At 32.7% G+C, this 21,400-nt stretch overlaps 2 protein-coding genes across 2 annotated transcripts; one reads left to right on the top strand and one right to left on the bottom strand.

Moving 5' to 3' along the window:
- Nucleotides 1-434: 434 nt before the first annotated feature.
- sgsh (N-sulfoglucosamine sulfohydrolase (sulfamidase)) lies at nt 435-4,785 on the bottom strand. The gene is made up of 7 exons (XM_058761461.1): nt 4,547-4,785; nt 4,120-4,280; nt 3,936-4,041; nt 3,027-3,358; nt 2,863-2,944; nt 2,577-2,780; nt 435-1,145 (listed from the first exon to the last, which is right to left on the bottom strand). The coding sequence occupies exons 1-7, from the start codon at nt 4,635-4,637 to the stop codon at nt 586-588; spliced, it is 1,536 nt and encodes a 511-aa protein (XP_058617444.1). The 5' UTR covers nt 4,638-4,785; the 3' UTR covers nt 435-585.
- A 33-nt stretch (nt 4,786-4,818) lies between these two features.
- Nucleotides 4,819-20,777, top strand: slc26a11 (solute carrier family 26 member 11). Its single transcript, XM_058761460.1, has 16 exons — nt 4,819-4,965; nt 5,896-6,312; nt 6,400-6,592; nt 8,359-8,444; nt 8,549-8,628; nt 8,708-8,850; nt 8,926-9,104; nt 10,343-10,415; nt 12,876-12,926; nt 13,004-13,064; nt 13,152-13,207; nt 13,285-13,425; nt 13,498-13,625; nt 16,193-16,292; nt 16,373-16,506; nt 20,139-20,777. The coding sequence occupies exons 2-16, from the start codon at nt 6,130-6,132 to the stop codon at nt 20,253-20,255; spliced, it is 1,725 nt and encodes a 574-aa protein (XP_058617443.1). The 5' UTR covers nt 4,819-4,965; nt 5,896-6,129; the 3' UTR covers nt 20,256-20,777.
- The last annotated feature ends 623 nt before the right edge of the window (nt 20,778-21,400 follow it).

Genomic DNA, 21,400 nt, shown 5'->3' with positions numbered 1-21,400 from the left:
ATCTGGTTCCTTAGGTATCTGAGATGACATTTAAGAAGCCAAAAAGTAATGTTTATTATTATTATTACTACTATCATCATTAAAATATTAGTGTTATACAATAACAATTAGTATTATTAGTAAGAAAACAATAATACAAAATGTAAATACAACAATGTAATTTTGAAATGATAGCCAAAAAGTAATGCATATAATAATAATAATTAAAATACAAAAATATAATTTTGATATGTTGTTCTTTAGGTATTTGAGATGACATAAAAATATATTAAAATTATATTATATTATATTTAAATTGATTGACAATCTCTCAAAAATGAAACTTGGAAGGCAGAAGACATGTATATGGAGTCTATTGTAATGAAAGCGCAGTGTCAAATCAAATATGATAAAATATTTGCAAATAAAGAAGATGTAATATTAAAAAAGAGATGCGATAATGTCGACTTTTGTTATTTAAAATGTTTATTAACATTTTCAATATCAAAACTACAAATATAATCTTACAGTTTTCATATTAAACCATTTTAACAGTGAACCTGAACCATAAAAAGTTTATACAGTTTTCTCTCAAATTTTAGGCACTCATAGTCCATTGTACAGTGGTCGGCACTGTGGTTCCAGCTTGGTCTCGAGGACCGCATCCGGCTCACACACCCACGGATCCTCAGTTTGCCACTGCCACTTCAGCAGCTGATCCCTCAGGCCCTTCAGAACCGGGGTGTAGGCCGGATCACCAGCTAGGTTCCGCCTCTCCGTCGGATCTGACTGGATGTCAAACAGCTCCCACCTCTCCCGGTAGTAATACTCCTTTAGAGTCTTAAACCAGCCTGTGGGCTGACCCGACTGAGTCCGGTTTAACAGATCCTGGAAGGTAGGGGACACGTAGAAGTCCTGGTCTATAGGGAAGGGCATGCGGTAGTGCATGTTGTGCAGGAGGCGGTAGCGGCCCTGGTGGATGGAGCGCATTGGGTAAAACATAGTGACCTCGTGGAGACTCTGGCTGGCATAGACGGTTACCCAGGACTGTTCTGAGATCAGGGCTGGGAGAAGAGACTGACCCGTCAACACAACCGGACGAGCCCCTGAGAGACTGTATGATGGATGCGGCAAAGAAAACCAGTCCAGTATGGTGGGAGTGATGTCTGGCAAAAAAGTGAGAGATGCTGTTTTACAGTGTCATACAATATACTCACAATTTAATTGTTAAAAATCTAAAATGTTGTTACATTGGCAATAATCTGTGAGTAAATAGAATCAAGTGCGGAAAGGTGCAATAATAATAGACGAACAACTTGCAATTCATACAAATATAAAATGTTACACTGACAATAATTGGAGCAAAAAATAAAAATGTGACCTTAAACACTGAATCTAGAATGAAAATGTGCAATAATGAGGGACGCCATTTTATAATATCAAACGAACAACTTGCAATTCATAAAAATAGAAAAATGTTTTATTATATTGACAATAATCTCTCAGTAAATAAAAAGATATGGCCTTAAACACGGGATCAATTGCGAAAATGTGTAATAGTAAGGGACGCCATTTTTTAATGTCTTACGAACAACTTGCGATCTGTACAAATATAAAATGTTATATTAGTAATAATTTATGCAAATACAAAAATGTGACCTTAAATACAGAATCTAGCATGAAAATGTGCGATAATGAGGCATGCCATTTCGTAATACTGTACGAACAACTTGCGATTTATAGAAAAGGAAATTGTCATACACATGGTTTAATAGTGAGATATAGTTTTTCTAAATTTGTACAAAAACTTGCTATTCGAAGAAAAATGTCGTACGTTGGTAATAATGTCATTGGCAATAATTTGAGTAAATAAAAAAACTTCGACCTTAAACAGAATCTAGCACAAAAATGTGAAATAATGAGCGATGCCATTTCATAATATCATACGAACAACGAAGCAATTCGGAAAGATAGAAAAAAAAGTTGTTACATTGGCAATAATCTGACAGTAAATAGAAAGATATGGGCTTAAACACAGAGTTAAGTGCAGTACTGAGGGACGCCATTTTTTTTATGTTGTACAAACAACTTACGATTTGTACAAATCTAATTACCTAGACACAAAACAGAAGCAAGCACAAAAAAGGTGCAGCAATAATATGGCATATTTCATGATCATACAAAAAAACTTTATACAAAAAGAAGTTGTTGTACAAAATGTTTTCCATTGACCAACATTTGTAGGCCTAAAATACATAAATGAGCTTAATCGGAAATGTTGTTTTTTAGAGTGATACGAATATTTGGCTATTTGTATAAAAAAAGTGTAGCACAAATAGCTTCCGATACAAATAATTATCGTACAGATGTTTTCTTAAATCTGCCATTCAGTAACAGTATTTCTATACTCAGGCCTCAATCACAGAAACAAGTGCATGAGGGTGCAGTGTTTTCTTAAACACAGGCGTACAACACCACCCAGTGGTGAAAAGCAGTTACAGCACAACTCAAGCCCATGAGAGACTTTGCACTGTGCACATTAGTTTACTTACACATGTTCCTGGTATCAATTAATCAAGCTATTGATTGGCTCTTACCCAGCAGACTGACGTAAGCCTGGCTAACCTGCCCCCAACGCTGCCGGTGTTCAGGAGAGGAGACCAGCATGGGTTCCTTCACACCTGAGCTGTACAGGTTAGTGCGACCATTGGGAAACGGAATTCCATTATCCGAGCTGTAGATCACCAGAGTGTCATTTTCATATCCTGAATCCCGTAGTTCTTGAAGAACCAGACCGACACCTTCGAAATCAAGCAGAAAATTTGTGAAGATCTATGCAAGAAAATATTTACATATTACTGTGAATGGTGTAAAATATATAACCTTGGTCCAACCGGCTGACCGTTGTGTATTGGGCCGCAATATCCGCCCTCGCTGCAGGAGTGTCCGGAATAAAGTACGGTACCTAGTCATATATGAAGAGACTGATGGTTCGGAAATTCAACTAATGACCTTTTAAATTTTTCTTTATTAGTAAGGCGGCTCACCTTGACCTGGTCTGGAGAGTAATACTTCGGCTCCCAATCCGGAATTCTCCCCATTCCACTCTCTCCATTCCCAAACTTTTCACAGAACATTCCATACTGAGGCTGGGAATGGCCACAACGGTGAGGATCATGGAATGCCACGTAAAGAAAAAACGGCCGTTCCTCTTCTGTCTCACTCCTCTCCACTTTCTGGCTTTGGAAGAACTTCCGGACAAGGAGCTTGATCTTGGTGATATTTCGACCCACCTGAAGAATAGAATTGGTCTCTTCTGTGTAGGCGAAATCAAATGGGTATACAGGGCCTGGACCCACATGTTTTTTCCCAATGATACCTTTCCAAAAAAGAGCAAACATGAATTATGTAAAACTCCAAAATTTTCCCAGATTCACTCATGTTTTGAGTGTTTAGTTACAAATCATAAGCTAGTTTTCTCTCACTACTGGGTTTCTGCATCAATTAAGCACAAAAAAAACGTGTGTTCTAAATTTGTACGAAACTTTAAAATGCATAGAAATATAAATTGTCAAACTCATGCGCTACGTTGGTACCAATCTGTCATTTGGTAGAAAGATTATTATCAGGGCTCAAAATAGAAAGAATCCCAAAAGTCTTAATAGTTAGAAGCTACTTTCCTAAATTTGTATGAAAAACTTGCTATTCGTAAAAAAAACAGAAATAGTTATATATATATATATATATATATACACCAAGCTGGTAACAAGCTGTCATTCTGTTGAAAGATAGCTGTACTGTCATCTGGTCTAAAAATAGAAATAAACACAAAAAGTGTTAAACACAAAACTTATCGTACAAAAAAAAAACTAAACACAAAATTGTCATTCAGTAGAGATTTCTTCTGTTATCTGGCCTCAAACACACATGAAAAATAATTTTTATCTTCATTGTACCTGTGCGAATGTTAGCTTGGTTCAGGAGAAGAGGAAGACTCTGCACTCCATCAAATGAGTTAAAGTGATGAACTCCCTGATGGAGACCGTACATCCCATTCTGGTGCTGTTGATCAGAAAGAAAGTTCAAGGCAAGTTTATCCAGTGGTCAAGGCTAAAACAGAGACTTTAACCTGCTGGTTACCTGTGGTAGTCCAGTCAGGATGGTGGAGCGACTTGGTGAGCAGCTGCTGACGGAGGTGAAGGCGTTCTTGAAGATCACACTGCGCTCAGAAAGAGCCCGGAGATGAGGGGTCTGGACCACAGTGTTGTTGTAGACATCCGTTTCGAACCCACCATCATCAGCTGTGTTTCACAACAGAACATAAACACAACATTAATACAACGTAAATACAACATAACAATACAAGCATCAAAACAACATAAATCCAACATAACAATGCAAACATCAAAACAACCTTAATACAACATAACAGCAATACAAACAAAACAACGTAAAAACGACACAAACATAAATACAAGATAACAACAACACAGACATAAGTGTATAAATTAGTTATTTTGTCAAATCAGTATTTACAAAAAACCTATTATTGTGTTTTACTACACACCAATGATGAGAAGCACGTTTCTTCTTCTGCACTCTCCTATATCACAACAAACCAGAAGACACAACAACGTCCACGCGAACAGAAACGACATTTTAGTGTCATTAGCCTCCAGAAACCATGTTACTAAAGCAAATGGAGAAGTCTTGACTTTGTTTACACCCCGCGAGACAGACTTCAGCCATGTGAGACAGTCACATGACCGCGATCAGCTGACGCAGATCCTCAGCCAATCGCGTGGCGCGTCGCCGCTGACGCCACCGAAGTGCTGTTGCTCTGCCAAAGAAACCGCGATACATGCCGCAGTCGCTTTGATTGCTCAAATGTTTCATTGTATATTTATGTTTTGATGTAAATAAAGAGATAACTTCAGCGGAATGTTTGAACTCCGATAAAGCGCGAGGCTCAAAGGCATCTCTGAGGTTTGATCTTTAACTTGAATTCACATTGTGCCTCTTAACATTGATTGATCGCGACTTTCAGTTTGGTTTGTAAATACGATTATCTAACTGATATTATTGTTTTTATTATTATTATTATTTAGTATGTTTTTTCAAATGCTTTTCTTCGATTTGCATTGCACTGGGTACTCAGATCATGAGATCCTTTTAAAATGTCATATGATTCATGTCAAAACTCTTACCTAATCAGTTTTAAGGGTATTTTTTAGGCTTATTGCAATGTCTGATTATTGTTTGATCTTTTTCTTTCTTTCTTTCTTTCTTTCTTTCTCAATTTGTATCTCCTTATTGAAATGCAAAAAATAAATAAAATCTAATAATATTTTTGATTGGAATATATTTTTACATTGTTAGTCATTTTAGTAATTCTTTATGTGTGTTTTTCTTTGCATTTTGCATCTTGTTACTGTAATGCAAAACATAAATAAAACAGAATATAAAAATGAATTATTGGTAATAGCAATATATTTATGCTAGAATTTGTAATTTTAGTAATTTTTAAGGGTATTTTTATGGCCATTACTATTTTTTTCTTTGCATTTTGCATCTCATTACAGTAATTAACCTGTTTTTTTTTTGTTTGTTTCTGTAATGCAAATTCAAATAATAATAACAATAATAAAAATAATGATATATTATTTAAATTTTAATATATTTATACATAAAGTTATTTTTCACTGCCGTTTAAATGTATGCTTATTTAAATAATAATAATAAAAAAACAGGATAAACTGGATGTTTTTTATACTTTATGATTCACATGTTTGAACAAGTAATTTCACAATCAGCAGTGTTTGAATCTCGTGATCATGTGTTTTACAGCTTGCAGTCATGCTGTCTTGTGGTTTAGCTTTGTAGTTTTACTAAGCAGTGGTGTTGAATTCTCCACAGATGTGCTTTCAAAAAACAGTTATGGAGAAGCAAGAAGAAACTTTTTGGTTTTGACTAGCGCACGGCCAAGAAGAGTTTGCTAGCTCCACCCTTCCCGTGAACTCTGCCACATCCTTGTTTGTCCACACCATCTGAGTGGCGTTCAACATCCTGGATGAAGCACTACAGCTCGTGAAGGTCCTTAACTGATGGTTTTTTGGTGGAGCTGAAGGTCAGCAGATCTGGGATCTTCTGATGGAGCGGGTGACGGGTATCCACTGGTATGCTGCCCTGCGCTCTTGTTTTCCCATACTCACCTGGCTGCCTAGGTATAACCTGACCTGGCTGAAGATGGACCTGATCGCGGGTCTGACGGTGGGTTTGACCACGGTTCCTCAGGCTCTGGCCTACGCGGAAGTGGCCGGTTTACCTGTGCAGGTAAGAACATTCACGTTCTTCCACAGACTGAGACCGAGGAAGGTTTTCTTGACACAGTGTTTGTTTGTTTGTTTGTTTGTTTTCTAGTACGGCCTGTATTCTGCGTTCATGGGTGGTTTCATCTATTGTGTGTTTGGGACATCTAAAGACATCACGCTGGGCCCAACCGCCATCATGTCTCTGCTGTGTTCAGCGTATATCAGTGGAGATCCTGTGTTTGCGGTGGTGCTCACACTGCTGTGCGGCGTCATCCAGGCGGGAATGGCTCTGCTGAGACTGGGTGAGATGGAAAATGGGCTTAAAGGGATAGTTCACCTAAAAATGAAAATTCTCACCCTCATGTCGTTACAAACCCGTAAGACTTTCATTCATCTTCAGAACACAAATTAAGATATTTTTGATGAAATCCGAGAGCTTTCTGGCCCTGCATAGACAGCAACGCAACTGATTCGTTCAAGGCCCAGCAAGGTAGTAAAGACATCGTTAAAATAGTCCATGTGACAACAGTCGCTTTGCTGTCTATGGAGAGTCTGAGACCTCTCGGATTTCATCAAAAATATCTTAATTTGTGTTCTGAAGATGAACAAAGGTCTTACGGGTTTGGAACGACATGAAGGTGAATAATTAATGACAGAATTTTCATTTTTGGAAGAACTTTCCATTTAATGTTATAATATAGGTCATATTTTTGCTCTATTTTGGTGTGGTTCATACAAAATTGAGCTGGATATTCATCTTTATAGTCTTTTTAATAATTTTGGTTTTAAATATTTATATATAGCTTTTAATTTTATTTCAGTTTTAGTTTTTTTCTAAGTAGTTTTAGTTAACAGTAGCAACACCAATTATACTGAGTGTAAACTGTTAAACAGATCTTTTTTTTTTTTTTGTGGACTGTACTATTAAAAAATATTATTTATTAACATTCTAAGTATGCTTATACTCTGAAGTTTACATAAAGTATGACTGAAGTGTTGCCGCCAAGAAGAGAAAGCTGACTCAGCTGCCTATAAATCAGGACCGTCTTGAAAACAGGAAGTGGGTTTTTTTCTGGCACATAACTATTTGATTCGATTACTTCCTGTGCAACTTCCTGTACATGACTGTGAAGCCGCACACCAAAATGTAGCAACAGGTTTTAAAAATGTGACAACTGAGGTTGTGGAAGTGACTGAGTTAGACAATAATAGATAAATATTTTCCTGAAAACGAAAATTAATTTTTTTTCTTTTTAATAATCAAACACACACTGTAACACTATATATATATATATATATATATATATATATATATATATATATATATATATATATATATATATATATATATAGTACAAAAAGCTTAATTGAATATTTGCTAAATTTAATATTTTCATACATATTAATATATCCATTAATATTTTATATAATAATTTGTTACATTTATATAGCGCTTTTCTGGGTACTCAGAGCGCTTTACATAAACATATATATAAAATAGTTGGAGCAGTTTTTAAATGTTGTAGCTTCATAATAAAATAAACATAGAAACAAATAAATAAACAGAAAAAATATTAATCCAAAAGGTGAATACATTTGTTTTCGAACTGATAATAAATTGTTAAATATTGTTTTTAATATTGTTGTTGTTATTACAACATTTTGAGAACTTTTATGATGAAATGTGAATTCATAAATAAATGAAATAATAATCCAAACAAGCTAAATTGAGCATTTGTGTTTTATTTATTATTATATGCACATATAGGTGTTTTTATCACTTTTTTAATATATATAAAAATTAACTAGATAATTTATATTTTCTGGATTAATTAATAAATCCAAGAAAGCTCAATTTAATATTTTGTGTGTATATTTTGTGTGTATATATATATATATATATATATATATATATATGTGTGTTATATACATTCCTTATATATATATATATATATATATATATATATATATATATATATATATATATATATATATACTGTATATACGTGCCTTATTAATTTGAATCGGCTGATCTGATGTTGATTTTTACTCTGTGTTTGTTCATTAGGCTTCCTCTTGGACTTCATCTCATATCCAGTAATTAAAGGCTTCACCTGTGCTGCTGCTGTCACCATCGGCTTCGGTCAGGTCAAGGTCAGAGTCTCTTCTCCGCCTCTCGTCATTTCATTTGCATGTTTCTTAAATGTCCTTTAAGATCTGTGAAGAGTTGTGTCAATCCGCTTCATTTGTTTGTGCAGAATATTCTGGGTCTGAAGGAGATCCCGCAGCAGTTCTTCTTACAGGTTTACTACACCTTCCACAAGATCCCTGAGGCCAGGTGAGCACAATGAACTGCTGATTCCTGTAGTGTTAAATCATCTTTTCTAAGCGCGTATCTCAATCATCTGTGTTCTCAGAGTCGGAGATGTGATTCTGGGTCTGTGCTGTCTGTTCTTCCTGGTCATGTTGACGCTGATGAAGAATTCTCTGGGTTCGTCTGAAGACGAGGCTCCTCTCCTTGTCCGGTCTGCCCGCAGGCTGGTGTGGAGTTTAGCTACTAGTGAGTGCTCAAAAAACTCTTGTGAATCTATAATGTGACCAATAGATGTTTATATACTTTCTTCTTTTGTCGCAGTCCGGAACGCTCTGGTCGTCATAGCAGCGACGGCTGTTGCGTATTCCGCTGAGGTTACTGGACACCATTTCTTCAGTCTCACCGGGAAAACTGCCAAAGGACTACCTCCTTTCAAAGCCCCGCCCCTTTCAGAGACTGTAGCCAATGGCACGGTGATTACTTTCAGTGACATCGCGAAGGTGAGTAGTGTAGCTTTTGATACAAATCTTTCATAGTTTTTGATGTCATGGACCCCCATCAAAAAGAGCAGTCGCGATAAAAAGTCAAATACTGCTCAGTTATATTAAGAATGTATTATTAAATTATATATATTTTTTATAATTTTTAAAAATAATTTGTCAGTAAAGTGAGATAATCATGATTTTTTTGTTATAATATAAAAAATACTATAGTACAATTATATTTGTTATAAAAAATGCTATAATACAATTATATTTAATTTAAATTTATACTTAAGGATATAAATTATTTGAGGCAGTTAAACACATTTAAAATTATATTGTGTGTGTGTGTGTGTGTGTATATAATATACACATCTGAAACGCATTTAACAAATTAACACATTTAATATATATATATATATATATATATATATATATATATATATATATATATATATATATATAAGAAATGCATTAAAATAGATAAATAATAAAAATAAATTGTTAGATAAACAGATAAAAATGAACAGATTAGATAAATTATTTTTCTACTGTTTGGAAAAAATACCCATAAATGTATTTTTCTTCCACTATTAAATGTGAAATTAAGTGTAATTTATAAAATAAAATTTAGGTAAAATTATGGAACTATAAAGACAACTATATATTTTCTGTATATATAAACACATTTATATTGTGTAGGAAAAAAATTAAGTTATAACGATTATTATATTGTATTATAAAGATAAAATGTTGTTTCTATAAATACAAATGTAAGCTATTTTTAATATTTATGAAAATAATGTGTATATTCCGTGTATTATTATTATTATTATTTTTTAAAAGCTGTTCCATCACTGTACTAATGCCAAAAATAATTAAATATATTTTCTAAAAAAAAAAAAAAAAAAAAATATATATATATATACTTTTTTCTATGCACTAATAATGTCAGATGTATAAACCTTTTAAAAAAAATTTTGTTTATATTTCTTAATTTTAAAAACTATGGTCATTATTGTATTAATAGAATAATAAAATATTTAATAATATATATGATAAAAATAGTAAATATTTTAAAATTGCGCCCCCTTGTGGTAATTGGACCCCAGAAAATTGAGCTGTCATGTATTACCACATTTCAAAATATTAAACTATAATATTAGTAAAGTATATGTGACATGATTTCAGAGATTATAAGTAGCCAATCTAATAGAAAAGTGATCATTACTGACCAATCAGGTGTATTTTCTCAGGATTTAGGCGGAGGTCTGGCTGTTATTCCTTTAATGGGCGTCTTAGAGAGCATCGCTATTGCAAAGGCATTCGGTAAGAGCTTCAAAGTGTCCTTACTTCTGTATACAGGCACCCCCTGTCCTGGTTTAGGTCTTATCTTACCGGTTGCACTCAGTATGTTCAAATTAAAAATTTTAAATTAAGACCATCTACAGTTACTACTAGGGGTGTAAATCGGATGGTTCGTCACGATACGATACAATATCGATTCTCAGACCCAGTGATACCATATTTACCAATACCTCAAAAAATTCTGCGATACGATTACGATTCGATTCGATACAGGAGTATATCGATCGATATTTCGATATTATGATATTATATACCCATTTTAAACAACAATCTACATTTTTATTAACTCACAAATGCAACCAAAATATATAACATGAACATTTATCTGAAATTTTCACATCCTGTACCTCAATTGGGACATTCACAACAAAAAAAATAGGCTATACACTTTTTTTTTTTTTTTTTTTTTAATAATAATAAAGAATATATAGAATTGGAAAAACAATTCTGGCTGCTACTATGGGCTCAGTGCTAAAAATCTTTTCTACAGATAACCAAATTACAAGCAATAGCAGAAAATAAATACAATAGAACAAAGACACAAGTTCAATAAACAGTGTTTTTCAGGTTTTTCAGCTCAGTCTAAAAGAAATTCTCAGGTACGCTACAGAAATGTAATAATCAAATGTAAAATAACTGCATAGTCTTCACTGTATGAATTAAATATAGATTAATCATTTTTGATGTTACAAATGTTATTTAGTCAGGAGCAGTGAGCACTTGTATTTTTCTTTCACAGCATTAGATTTATTATTAGTTTGCTTTCACTTTAAGAACGAAAGCACAGATTTAATATACTGATACACATGTGTTTTCTTTCACAACTGTTTACGTTAAGATATATGCCTAACCGACTGTGTTTACTAGGATATTCGCCAAAACGCACATTTTGATGTAATTTTGTCTGTATTTACTCATCCATGCACAAAAAAGCAAAAGAGAGCTCAATTTAGTATTTGCGCGGTGTAGACGCGGCTGTCTGTGTGCATGCGCTTCAGATGTGTGAGCAGAAAACTTCTCACACAGCGCTCGACTGTTCCGCCAATAATCCCGAGCGTCTTTTATGCTCGCCTTGTGCCTTCGGGCAGTCCTTATATTGAATCCTGATACGTGAGTTTGAACGAGAATGCATGTGTTGGCGGTAATGCATAGACGGACATTGTGAAAATGTGGACAGTGCCAAAATAAAGGTGCTTATTTATACTACAGATATCGATATTTTACGCGTGGCATCGATGCATCGTATCGTCAGACATCGTATCGATGTAACACCCCTAATTACTACTGGTGTCCCTCAGGGTTCTGTTTTGGGCCCACTCTTATTCATCATCTATATACTTCCTCTTGGCCATATTTTCGGGAAATATGATATCCATTTTCACTGCTATTGCCGACGACACCCAGCTCTACCTGTCTTCCAAACCCTCTAGTTCTTTTCCTCCACCCGACTGGCTTTCAGCCAACTTTCTAAAACTCAAGTGATAAAACTGAGGTCTTACTTATTGGTACAAAATCTACTTTTACTAAATCTGATTGTTTTACTGTGGATATCGATAATAATGCAATTTGTCCTTCTCAGCAGGTCAGGAGTTTGGGTGTCATTCTGGATAGCTCACTTTCTTTTGAAGCTCATGTCAATAATATTACGCGTACTGTGTATTTTCACCTGCGTAATATAAATCGCCTCCGTCCCTCTCTTACAACAAATAATACTGCAATTCTTATTCATGCACTGGTTATCTCATCTATCCAATATTGTAATGCTCTCCTTACTGGTCTTCCTTCTATACTTCTCTATGAACTCCAATTGGTTCAGAACTCAGCAGCTCATGTTCTTTCTTTCGAGCACATTTCTCCAATTCTCCAACATTTACACTTGCTCTCAGTAAAGTATCGCATTGATTTTAAAATTTTGCTTCTCACATTTAAGGCACTTCACAACATTGCTCCACCATATCTTACTGAACTTCTCCACATCTATACTCCTTCTCGCACTCGATCTCTCTTGTGTTGCCGTGTATATGTTTAAGCACCATGGGAGCAAGAACTTTTAGTTTTGCGGTCCCTCGCCTTTGGAACTCTCTTCGCCCCCAATATACGGAACAGTAGCAGCCTTCATACTTTAAATCTCGTTTTAAGACTTATCTTTTTACCCAGGCTTTCTTATGACTTGCTCTTATTAATTGCTCTTATTATTGCTCTTATAAGCCTTTATTGTATTCATGATGTATGTATGCAGTTGTGCTGTTGAATTTTGTAATGCTGGCAGGACCTGTTTATTTATTGTTACTGCTTTTACCAGTTTGCTTGCTGTAAGGTGACCTTGGGTGTTTAGAAAGGCGCCATTAAATAAAATGAATTATTATTATATACCAACACAGATGCTGTTTAGATGCATTTTACACTCTTTTCTCCATGCAGCCAGCAAGAATAACTACCGAATCGATGCTAACCAAGAGCTATTTGCCATCGGTGAGAGATTCTCTTCCTTTACGATGTTTTATCAGAGCGTAAATAGGTCGTTTCTCATTCTAATGTTGTTTCTGCAGGTCTCACGAACATCATGGGTTCGTTTGTGTCGGCGTATCCCGTCACGGGCAGCTTCGGAAGGTCCGTCTGCAAGCTAAACGCTAATGCTAAAGTGTCTGTTGGTTTGCACTTCGATAAGTAAGTGTTTTTATGTGGTTTTTCTGACAGAACCGCTGTGAACTCTCAAACCGGAGTGTGTTCGCCCGCTGGAGGGGTCATCACAGGTAACAACACACACACTTTGCGATCAGGTTGACATTTAAAATGTGGACAGTGTCTGAGGGTGTGTGTTTTTGGGCAGGTGTGATAGTGCTGCTGTCGCTGGCGTTCCTCATGCCACTCTTCTTCTACATTCCTAAAGCGTCACTCGCTGCCGTCATCATCTGTGCCGTCAGTCCCATGATAGACTTCAGAGTGCCAGTCCAGCTCTGGAGAGTCAAGAGTGAGACTTTACAGCACATATTTTAACTATCAAAAAATTTTGTATTCTTGAAAATCGCATTGTTTACCTCAGGAATCGATCTGCTGCCGTTCTTGGTGACGTTTGTGGTCAGTTTCTGGGAGGTGCAGTACGGCATTGTGGGAGGTGTGGTTGTTTCTGGATTCATGCTGTTGTATATCGTGGCCAGACCCAAAGTGAAAGTGAGTTTCAAGTTTTTTATGAAATGGCTGAATATGATAGATGCAGCCTGTGAGCTTTAAATGAAGGAGTTTTGTTCTAGAAATCCACTTTCTGTTTGAGTTTTAGCATGTGTGCTTGTAGAAATCACTATAAAATTGACAGTTGTACAAAATGTCTTAAAAGCATAGTGTCAAAAAAACTTAAAAAAAACAAATACAGTGTTATTATATTATTAAATTAATTATTCATTTAATAGTTGGATGTTGGATTGAAATAGTCATGACTCTTAATGTTTTTATACTATACATTTCTATTTAATTAAAATCTATAATTAAATATTTCAATTATTTGATACATTTGAAACATTATGTTGTATATAATCTAAATATATATATACACACAAACAACAAGGTTTGTATGTATATGTGTATGTATGTATAATTTACATATCAATTACATATTTGTTTTACATATTTCATATATTTACAATTACATATACATATCATATAAGTAAAATATCTATCTATCTATCTAATATAAGTATGTGTTTAAAAATATAAATATTACATAAAACATTTCTTGATTTTTGCATGGAAAAGATAAATGCATTTAGTTGCTGAATGTATAAATACTATAAAATATACAAATATTTAAAATATTAAATATAACTAGTATATTCATATCAGTTAAGTAAAAAAAATCTATCTAGCTTATATAAATATATATTTTAAATAAATAAATATTAAACAAAATATACATTTTGTATAGAAAACGTAAATGTATTTCAGTTACTGTTTGAAACATTTAAAAGACATATAGCATACTGTATCTATAAAACATAAAATATTTAAATTCATAAAATATAAGTGGATGTATACAGTATATGGGTCATTCTACAGAATTGGTGCAAACTGCTGTCCTACAATCAAAAAACCCATTTAAAAAGCCTTTAAGTAATTAAATCTTAGATGTTTAATAAGATCCTTCTATTATCTATTGAAACCCACAATAATATTTAAAATATTAGTAAGCTTAATATATATGAAATCATAATTTATCGGGTACCCTAACCCCTAAATTTCAACTTAAGAAAATTTTTTAAAGTATCTTTTGATTCTTTTAAAAAGTGAAGTTCAAAAAAATATTTATTTTATATTTTCTTTGTAAATTATGAAACTTTATGTAAAAAATGTGTCCCGCATTTTTCATGTCACTACTGAAACAGTGTATGCTTTAGTCTATTGGCCGAGACTGATTTGAACTAAACCCATAAATTTATGATCAGGACAAGGTGTGAGTAGATAGGTCTCATCATTTTGAGGTAAATGTGTTTAAAAGTCTGTGTGTAACTTTAAGGAACGTCACTACCGAACACCTTTTTTCTGCAATTAAGCACACTTATTTGGGAGTTATTACATAACATTTAGTTTTTATATGTATACCACGGTTCAGAACTGTGCTTGCTAACCATCTTTGAGCTAGGTTCAAAAGTATCTAAAATTGTCACTACCAAAACATTTGGTGGAGTTTTGGTAGTGACATCTTTGGTTTTTTGGAGTCTTATCCCATAGAATTGTCACTACTGAAACATGTCATCATTGTTTCGGTAGTTACAAAAGGGAACACATAATTCTCATATTTGGGGGAAATAAACAACGTTTTAGTACAGTTTTACAATTTTTTGTATTTTAGTATGTTTAGTATGTGAGTTAAAATTCTGTAATGTGATGTGGTTGCTACCAAAGCATTACTGTCACTACCGAAAATGTGCTGTCACTACTGAAACATGGGATGTTTTGTCATAAATTAAGTATTCTGAATTATCAACTAGGAAGTTATGATAGTTTTTGGTTCAATGTATATTCAAACTAAAGAATTCTTAACTTTGAAATCAGTATGATCAACTTTTTGCCTTTTACAAAGAAAAATTAGATTCAAAATACATCAAATACATCTCATAAATTACACTTGAAATATCATTAAAAATGTAATTGTTATTGATTTACCTCAATTAAAAAAAATGTAATAAAATAGCAAAAAATATATTTACAATATAGATGTAAGCAAAATCTTAACAGGTCAATATAACCCTTCTAATTAAATTATTTGGTATAGTGACAAATTTGGGTAGAGGGCAAATATTCCAAAACTTTATGAAAATACAATATGAGAATTAACTGCACAATTACTAGAAATGTTTACCTTCGATATTATACAATTTGCATACATTCAAATCTTTTGGAAAAAGACACATTTTTTAAAGACGTTTCAAACTCTGACTTTGGACCAATTCTGTGTTCTATATACACACACACACATACGCATTTTATAAATAATACATATTGATTAACTATAAAGAAATATTAAAATAAAATATTTATATATTTGTATATCCAAAAAGTTCAATGTATTTCAGTTGCTGTGAGTAGCATTATAGTAATGATTCTGTTAAAATATTACTCTGTTGTTTTTGGAAAAAATACTTAATTTCTTTACCAGTAAATATGAAATGAAGTGGGATGTTTGTAAAATTACCAAGATGCAGCAGCAGCAGTCAGTCAGTGAGGTTTGTGTGTGTGTTGTTCAGGTGTCTGATCACGGTGTGCTGCTTCTGGAGCTGGACAGTGGGCTGAACTTCCCCGTGACAGAGCATCTCAGCAGACTCGTATACAAACACGCTCTTCACGGTGAGACGCGCACACACACACACACAAACACACACAAGTTTTCACTGAGTGCTCACGGTCTCGTGTCTGTGGTCTGTCAGCATCTCCTCCGCGCTGTCTGGTTCTGGACTGTTCTCATGTCAGCTCTATAGACTTCACTGTCGTCCATGAACTCACCGAACTGCTCAAACAGATCGAGCTGAGAGGAGTATCGATGATCTTCGCTGGACTGAAGGTAGTGTTTAAAATCAACGCCAAAGTTGACATGTCATTTCTAAAATGAAGCTCAGTAATCAATACTTTAATAAAAAATAATAATTTACATATTAGAATATAAGTATATTCATTAATTATTTAAATTATATATGTATATAATTGGTAATGTTTCTTTAATTGGTAAGGTTTTAAAGAGGCATTTAATTTTTTATATTAAAAATATAAATATTTAATTTTATAATTAAGTATATATGTTATTTGAGGAATTTGAAACACATTTAACAGACTATATTTAGGGCTGTGCAATTAATCGAATTCGATTATCATGCGCATCTAGTCAGTAAAGCTGGTTTTCGTGATTAGAGCCGTAGTTCACTGACAATCAACACAATATGGCAAATCGTCTGCGATTATGAACAAGATATTGCCTAGCTTGTCAGCACAGCTATTGTCTTTATCATATGTGTAGCCTATTTGATTTTATCAGAAGATGGCTCGATTATAAATCAGGATTTTTGCGCAGATTAACATCTTGGAAGGGAGAGCTGGTTATGTAGTCTTAATGGGTCACGTTTCAGTCACTATTTCATATTCGTTCCGTTGTCTGACAACAGAAACAGTAAAATATATCAATGAAAACAGTTTTATTTAGCTGCATCAAATTACAGTATGTGGCACAGAGAGGCAAACAAATCCAATAATAAATAATAAATGTACATTTTGCATGTTCAGAGGAAGTGAGCTGCCCTGTCATGTGGAACCTGGTATTTCTTTTTTCATGTGTCTAATAGACACGAACAAGTTCTTTGAAAAACATCTATGACCTTTGAAACATGTCTAGTCTTCATGCTCTGTTGACCATGGTTTCAATAATAATAAACATACATTTGCATAAAGCATCCATATTTGTCCATGCCCATTTTGAGCAGAGTATTAAAAACTTGAAAAGTATTAATTTAAGGTACATTTAGAACAAATAAAAATGTGTGATTAAGTTGCGATGAATCACGAGTTAACTCATGACAATCAAGCAATTAATTGTGATTAAATATTTGAACCGATTAACAGCCCTAATATATATATATATATATACTGTGTATATTTATTATGTATATATAAATACACACACATGCATGTATATATTTAAGAAAAATATGTTATATTTGTATACTAAATCTATTTATATATAATATAAATTATATAAATATAAATATATACATGTAAATACATGTAAATATTTTCTAAATATATACTGTATGAGACGAGTGTGTATTTATATATACGTATTAAATATACACAGTACACACGCATATTATGTAAACAAAAACCTTTATTTTGGATGCGATTAATCGCGATTAATCGCTTGACAGCAGTAATATATATATATATATATATATATATATATATATATATATATATACACTGTGTGCAGAATTATTAGGCAAGTTGATATTCTGGTCATATTTTTTTTCCAAGAACATTTTACCAATTCCAAACCGCATCAATCTTAATAACTACTATTGATTTTGTATTTAATAATTTATAAGTGATATATAATTGCCCATGAAGGCTGAAAGTTGAAAACTCCTTATTTCAGGTGTGCTGAATTATTAGCAGGTTTTCTTTTACAGATAAAATGAGCCAAAAATGAGATTGAACTCAAGAATAAAAGTTAAAAAAATTATTAAATGCCCATTAGAAGGATGCAATACTAATGCAATAATAGAATTAGCAAAGTTAAGGCATGATCAAGGCAAGTTAAGGTGAAGAATTAGCTGTGAAACCATCAGGAATCATTTAGTCTCCAGCGCCATCATTTTCCAGAACTGCAACCTTCCTGGAGTCTCCAGAATTACAAGGTGTCAGGTTCTCAGAGACTTTGCTTGGGTAAAAAATTCTTTAAAATGGCCCTCACTTAATATGAATAACATGCTGAAGTGTTGTGAAATACATGAAGACTGATTTTGTATAGGATTTATGGACAGATAAGTTGTGAGTGACTCTTGAAGGACCAACATCACATCCTCTTGTACCACTGTTTGAAGAATTTATCTTCCAGAATCTGGCAGTAAGTTTTAGGAGCTCATTTTTAATCAATCCTGCAAGACAGACTTTTCAGGATAGGAGATGAACTAAAATGAGCCCCAAAACTTACTGCCAGATTCTGGAAGATAAATTCTTCAAACAGTGGTACAAGAGGATGTGATGCTGGTCCTTCAAGAGTTAAGTGAGGGCCATTTTAAAGAATTTTTTACCCAAGCAAAGTCTCTGAGAACCTGACACCTTGTAATTCTGGAGACTCCAGGAAGGTTGCAGTTCTGGAAAATGATGGTGCTGGAGACTAAATGGTTCCTGATGGTTTCTCACCTAATTCTTAATTCTTTTGCAGTTAACGTGTCTTTTCTTCTCCACCTGTTTTTTCTGACCCTGCTGACCCAATGAGCATTTAGCTGCCCAATGGTCATGCCTTAACTTTGCTAATTCTATTATTGCATTAGTATTGCATCCTTCTCATGGGCATTTAATAATTTTTTAAACTTTTATTCTTGAGTTCAATCTCATTTTTGGCTCATTTTATCTGTAAAAGAAAACCTGCCTAATAATTCTGCACACCTGAAATAAGGAGTTTTTAACTTTCAGCCTTCATGGGCAATTATATATCACTTATAAATGATTAAATACAAAATTGATAGTAGTTACTAAGATTGATGTGGTTTGGACCAAATATGACCAGAATATCAACTTGCCTAATAATTCTGCACACAGTGTATATATAAAACATATATAATATTTAAATACCACACATTTATAAATAGTGATTAATTATTAATTTTATATGTATTTAATATAAAAACAATTATTTTAATATTACCCTAACCCTGAATCTAAACATTAAAAATAAAATATCACATATACAAAAACATTAAAATCGATACAATAATCTAAATAAATTTATAAGTAGATGACAACAATTGTGATTGTTCTACTGTTTGAAAAACAAATACATATATAAAAAATAACTTCCTTAAGAATAGAAATCATTTGAGTCATTTGAAATGCATTTAAAATGATGTGGTATGTATAAAAATAGAAATGTACAATAAAAAATTATGGTTATTTTAACCCATTTACAGCTTTTAAACAAGGCATTTAACATTGTTTATATAAACAATATAAATATTGTATAATTAAGAACATACATTATTTCAGGCATTTGAAAAAACATGGTGTATAGAATATAATATAGAACATTATATTGTGTATTTCATAATTATAAAAGTTATTATTATAACTATTATTTTTATATATACAAAAATGTTCAATGTGTTTGTTAATATATACAAAAATGTTTACAAATAGATAAAAAAACAACATAGTTAAATACAAATCATTTATAAATATTGGTTAAATCTAAATAAATCAAAATATTAAAACCAAACGTCACATTCACACACAAAAAAGTAAATATCTAAATAAGTTATAAGTAGATTAAAACCATGAATATTCTGTTGTTTGGAAAAAAAATGCAAAAAATAAATAAACGTAATAAATAATCTTGTTAATTTGAAATACATTTTATTGTATTTATACAAATATAAATGTAACGTTTTTCTTTCTAATCTGTGTTTCTTCTCTTTGTATGTCTCTCAGCCGTCAGTACTGAAGGTGTTGTTGACGGCTGATCTTCCTGGTTTCAGACATACAGACGGAGTGGACGAGGCTCTGCAACTTCTGACAAGTATCAATCACTACGAACAACAATTCTAACAGCCAATCACTGGCAAGAACTGATCACATGGCTTTGAGCCAATCAGCACCTGAATACCTCAAACCATCTGATGATTGGTTGCCTGAAATATTCTGCGCACACCTTTGACCAATCAGCACTCAGGAAGAGAGACTTTAATGAAAAATGATGGGGAGCAAAGTTACATAAAGTTTATGTACATAACGACCAAATGATGCTTTTGCACTTAAAACTATTTTTAGGTAGTTTGTTTTGTATTTTGTATAAAACTCTGAATCCCATGTTATTTTATGAACATGCACTTATTCTCAACACTAGTATTTTGTGTTAAAAAGCACTAAAAATCAGACTGGTCTCTCAAACATAAAATACATTAATCAAGATAATTCTCTTTCTCTGTAGTTTATTGTAGTACTAGTTTAGTATGTTTACATTTATTATGTGGTGATGAAACTGAATTTCCATTAGGACACAGATATTTGGACAAAGATTAAGCAACAGACATTAACACTGAAATGTATTTTTGATATTAAACTTGATTTGATCTACAATGGCTATGCTTGAAATATTTTCTTAGATAGTTAGAAATTTTATGTTTGTTTTTTTTAATTACTATACATAAAATATTCAAATATCTTTAAAAAAAAACTATATTCACACCTTATTAGTGTATATATATATATATATATATACACACACACACACACACACACACACACAGAGAGACACATAAATAAATATATAATATTTTTATTATATAGGCTACATTATTTGTATATTTAACATATGTAAATAAATTATGTAAAAATTATATGCAATATTATCTAATAGTAATAATACTATATAAAGTATAGTTACTACTATAAGTATAGATACTATTTTTATTTATCATATTCAGTTCTTCTAATTAAAGGTTATATATACAATTACATAGAATGACTGCTATTAAATCATTATTTATATATATTAAAATATGTATGTGTCACACAAGTTTTTGTGTATATGCATAAAACAAATATCATAATTTATCTTTTTAAATACAGTATTTTATATTTCTATATAATGAAAAAAATATATATTATTAGTAGTATTGTTAATTATGCTTATGAGTATTTCCCCTCTTCCAAATGAATGTCTGAAAACAAATGCTTGTGCTACTTTTAAA

This window comes from Onychostoma macrolepis, chromosome 22 (assembly GCF_012432095.1).
Source record: "Onychostoma macrolepis isolate SWU-2019 chromosome 22, ASM1243209v1, whole genome shotgun sequence".
Classification (NCBI taxonomy): Eukaryota; Metazoa; Chordata; class Actinopteri; order Cypriniformes; family Cyprinidae; genus Onychostoma; species Onychostoma macrolepis.
The sequence above is the reverse complement of the archived record's forward strand: the minus strand, read 5'-3'. Positions and strand labels throughout refer to the sequence as shown.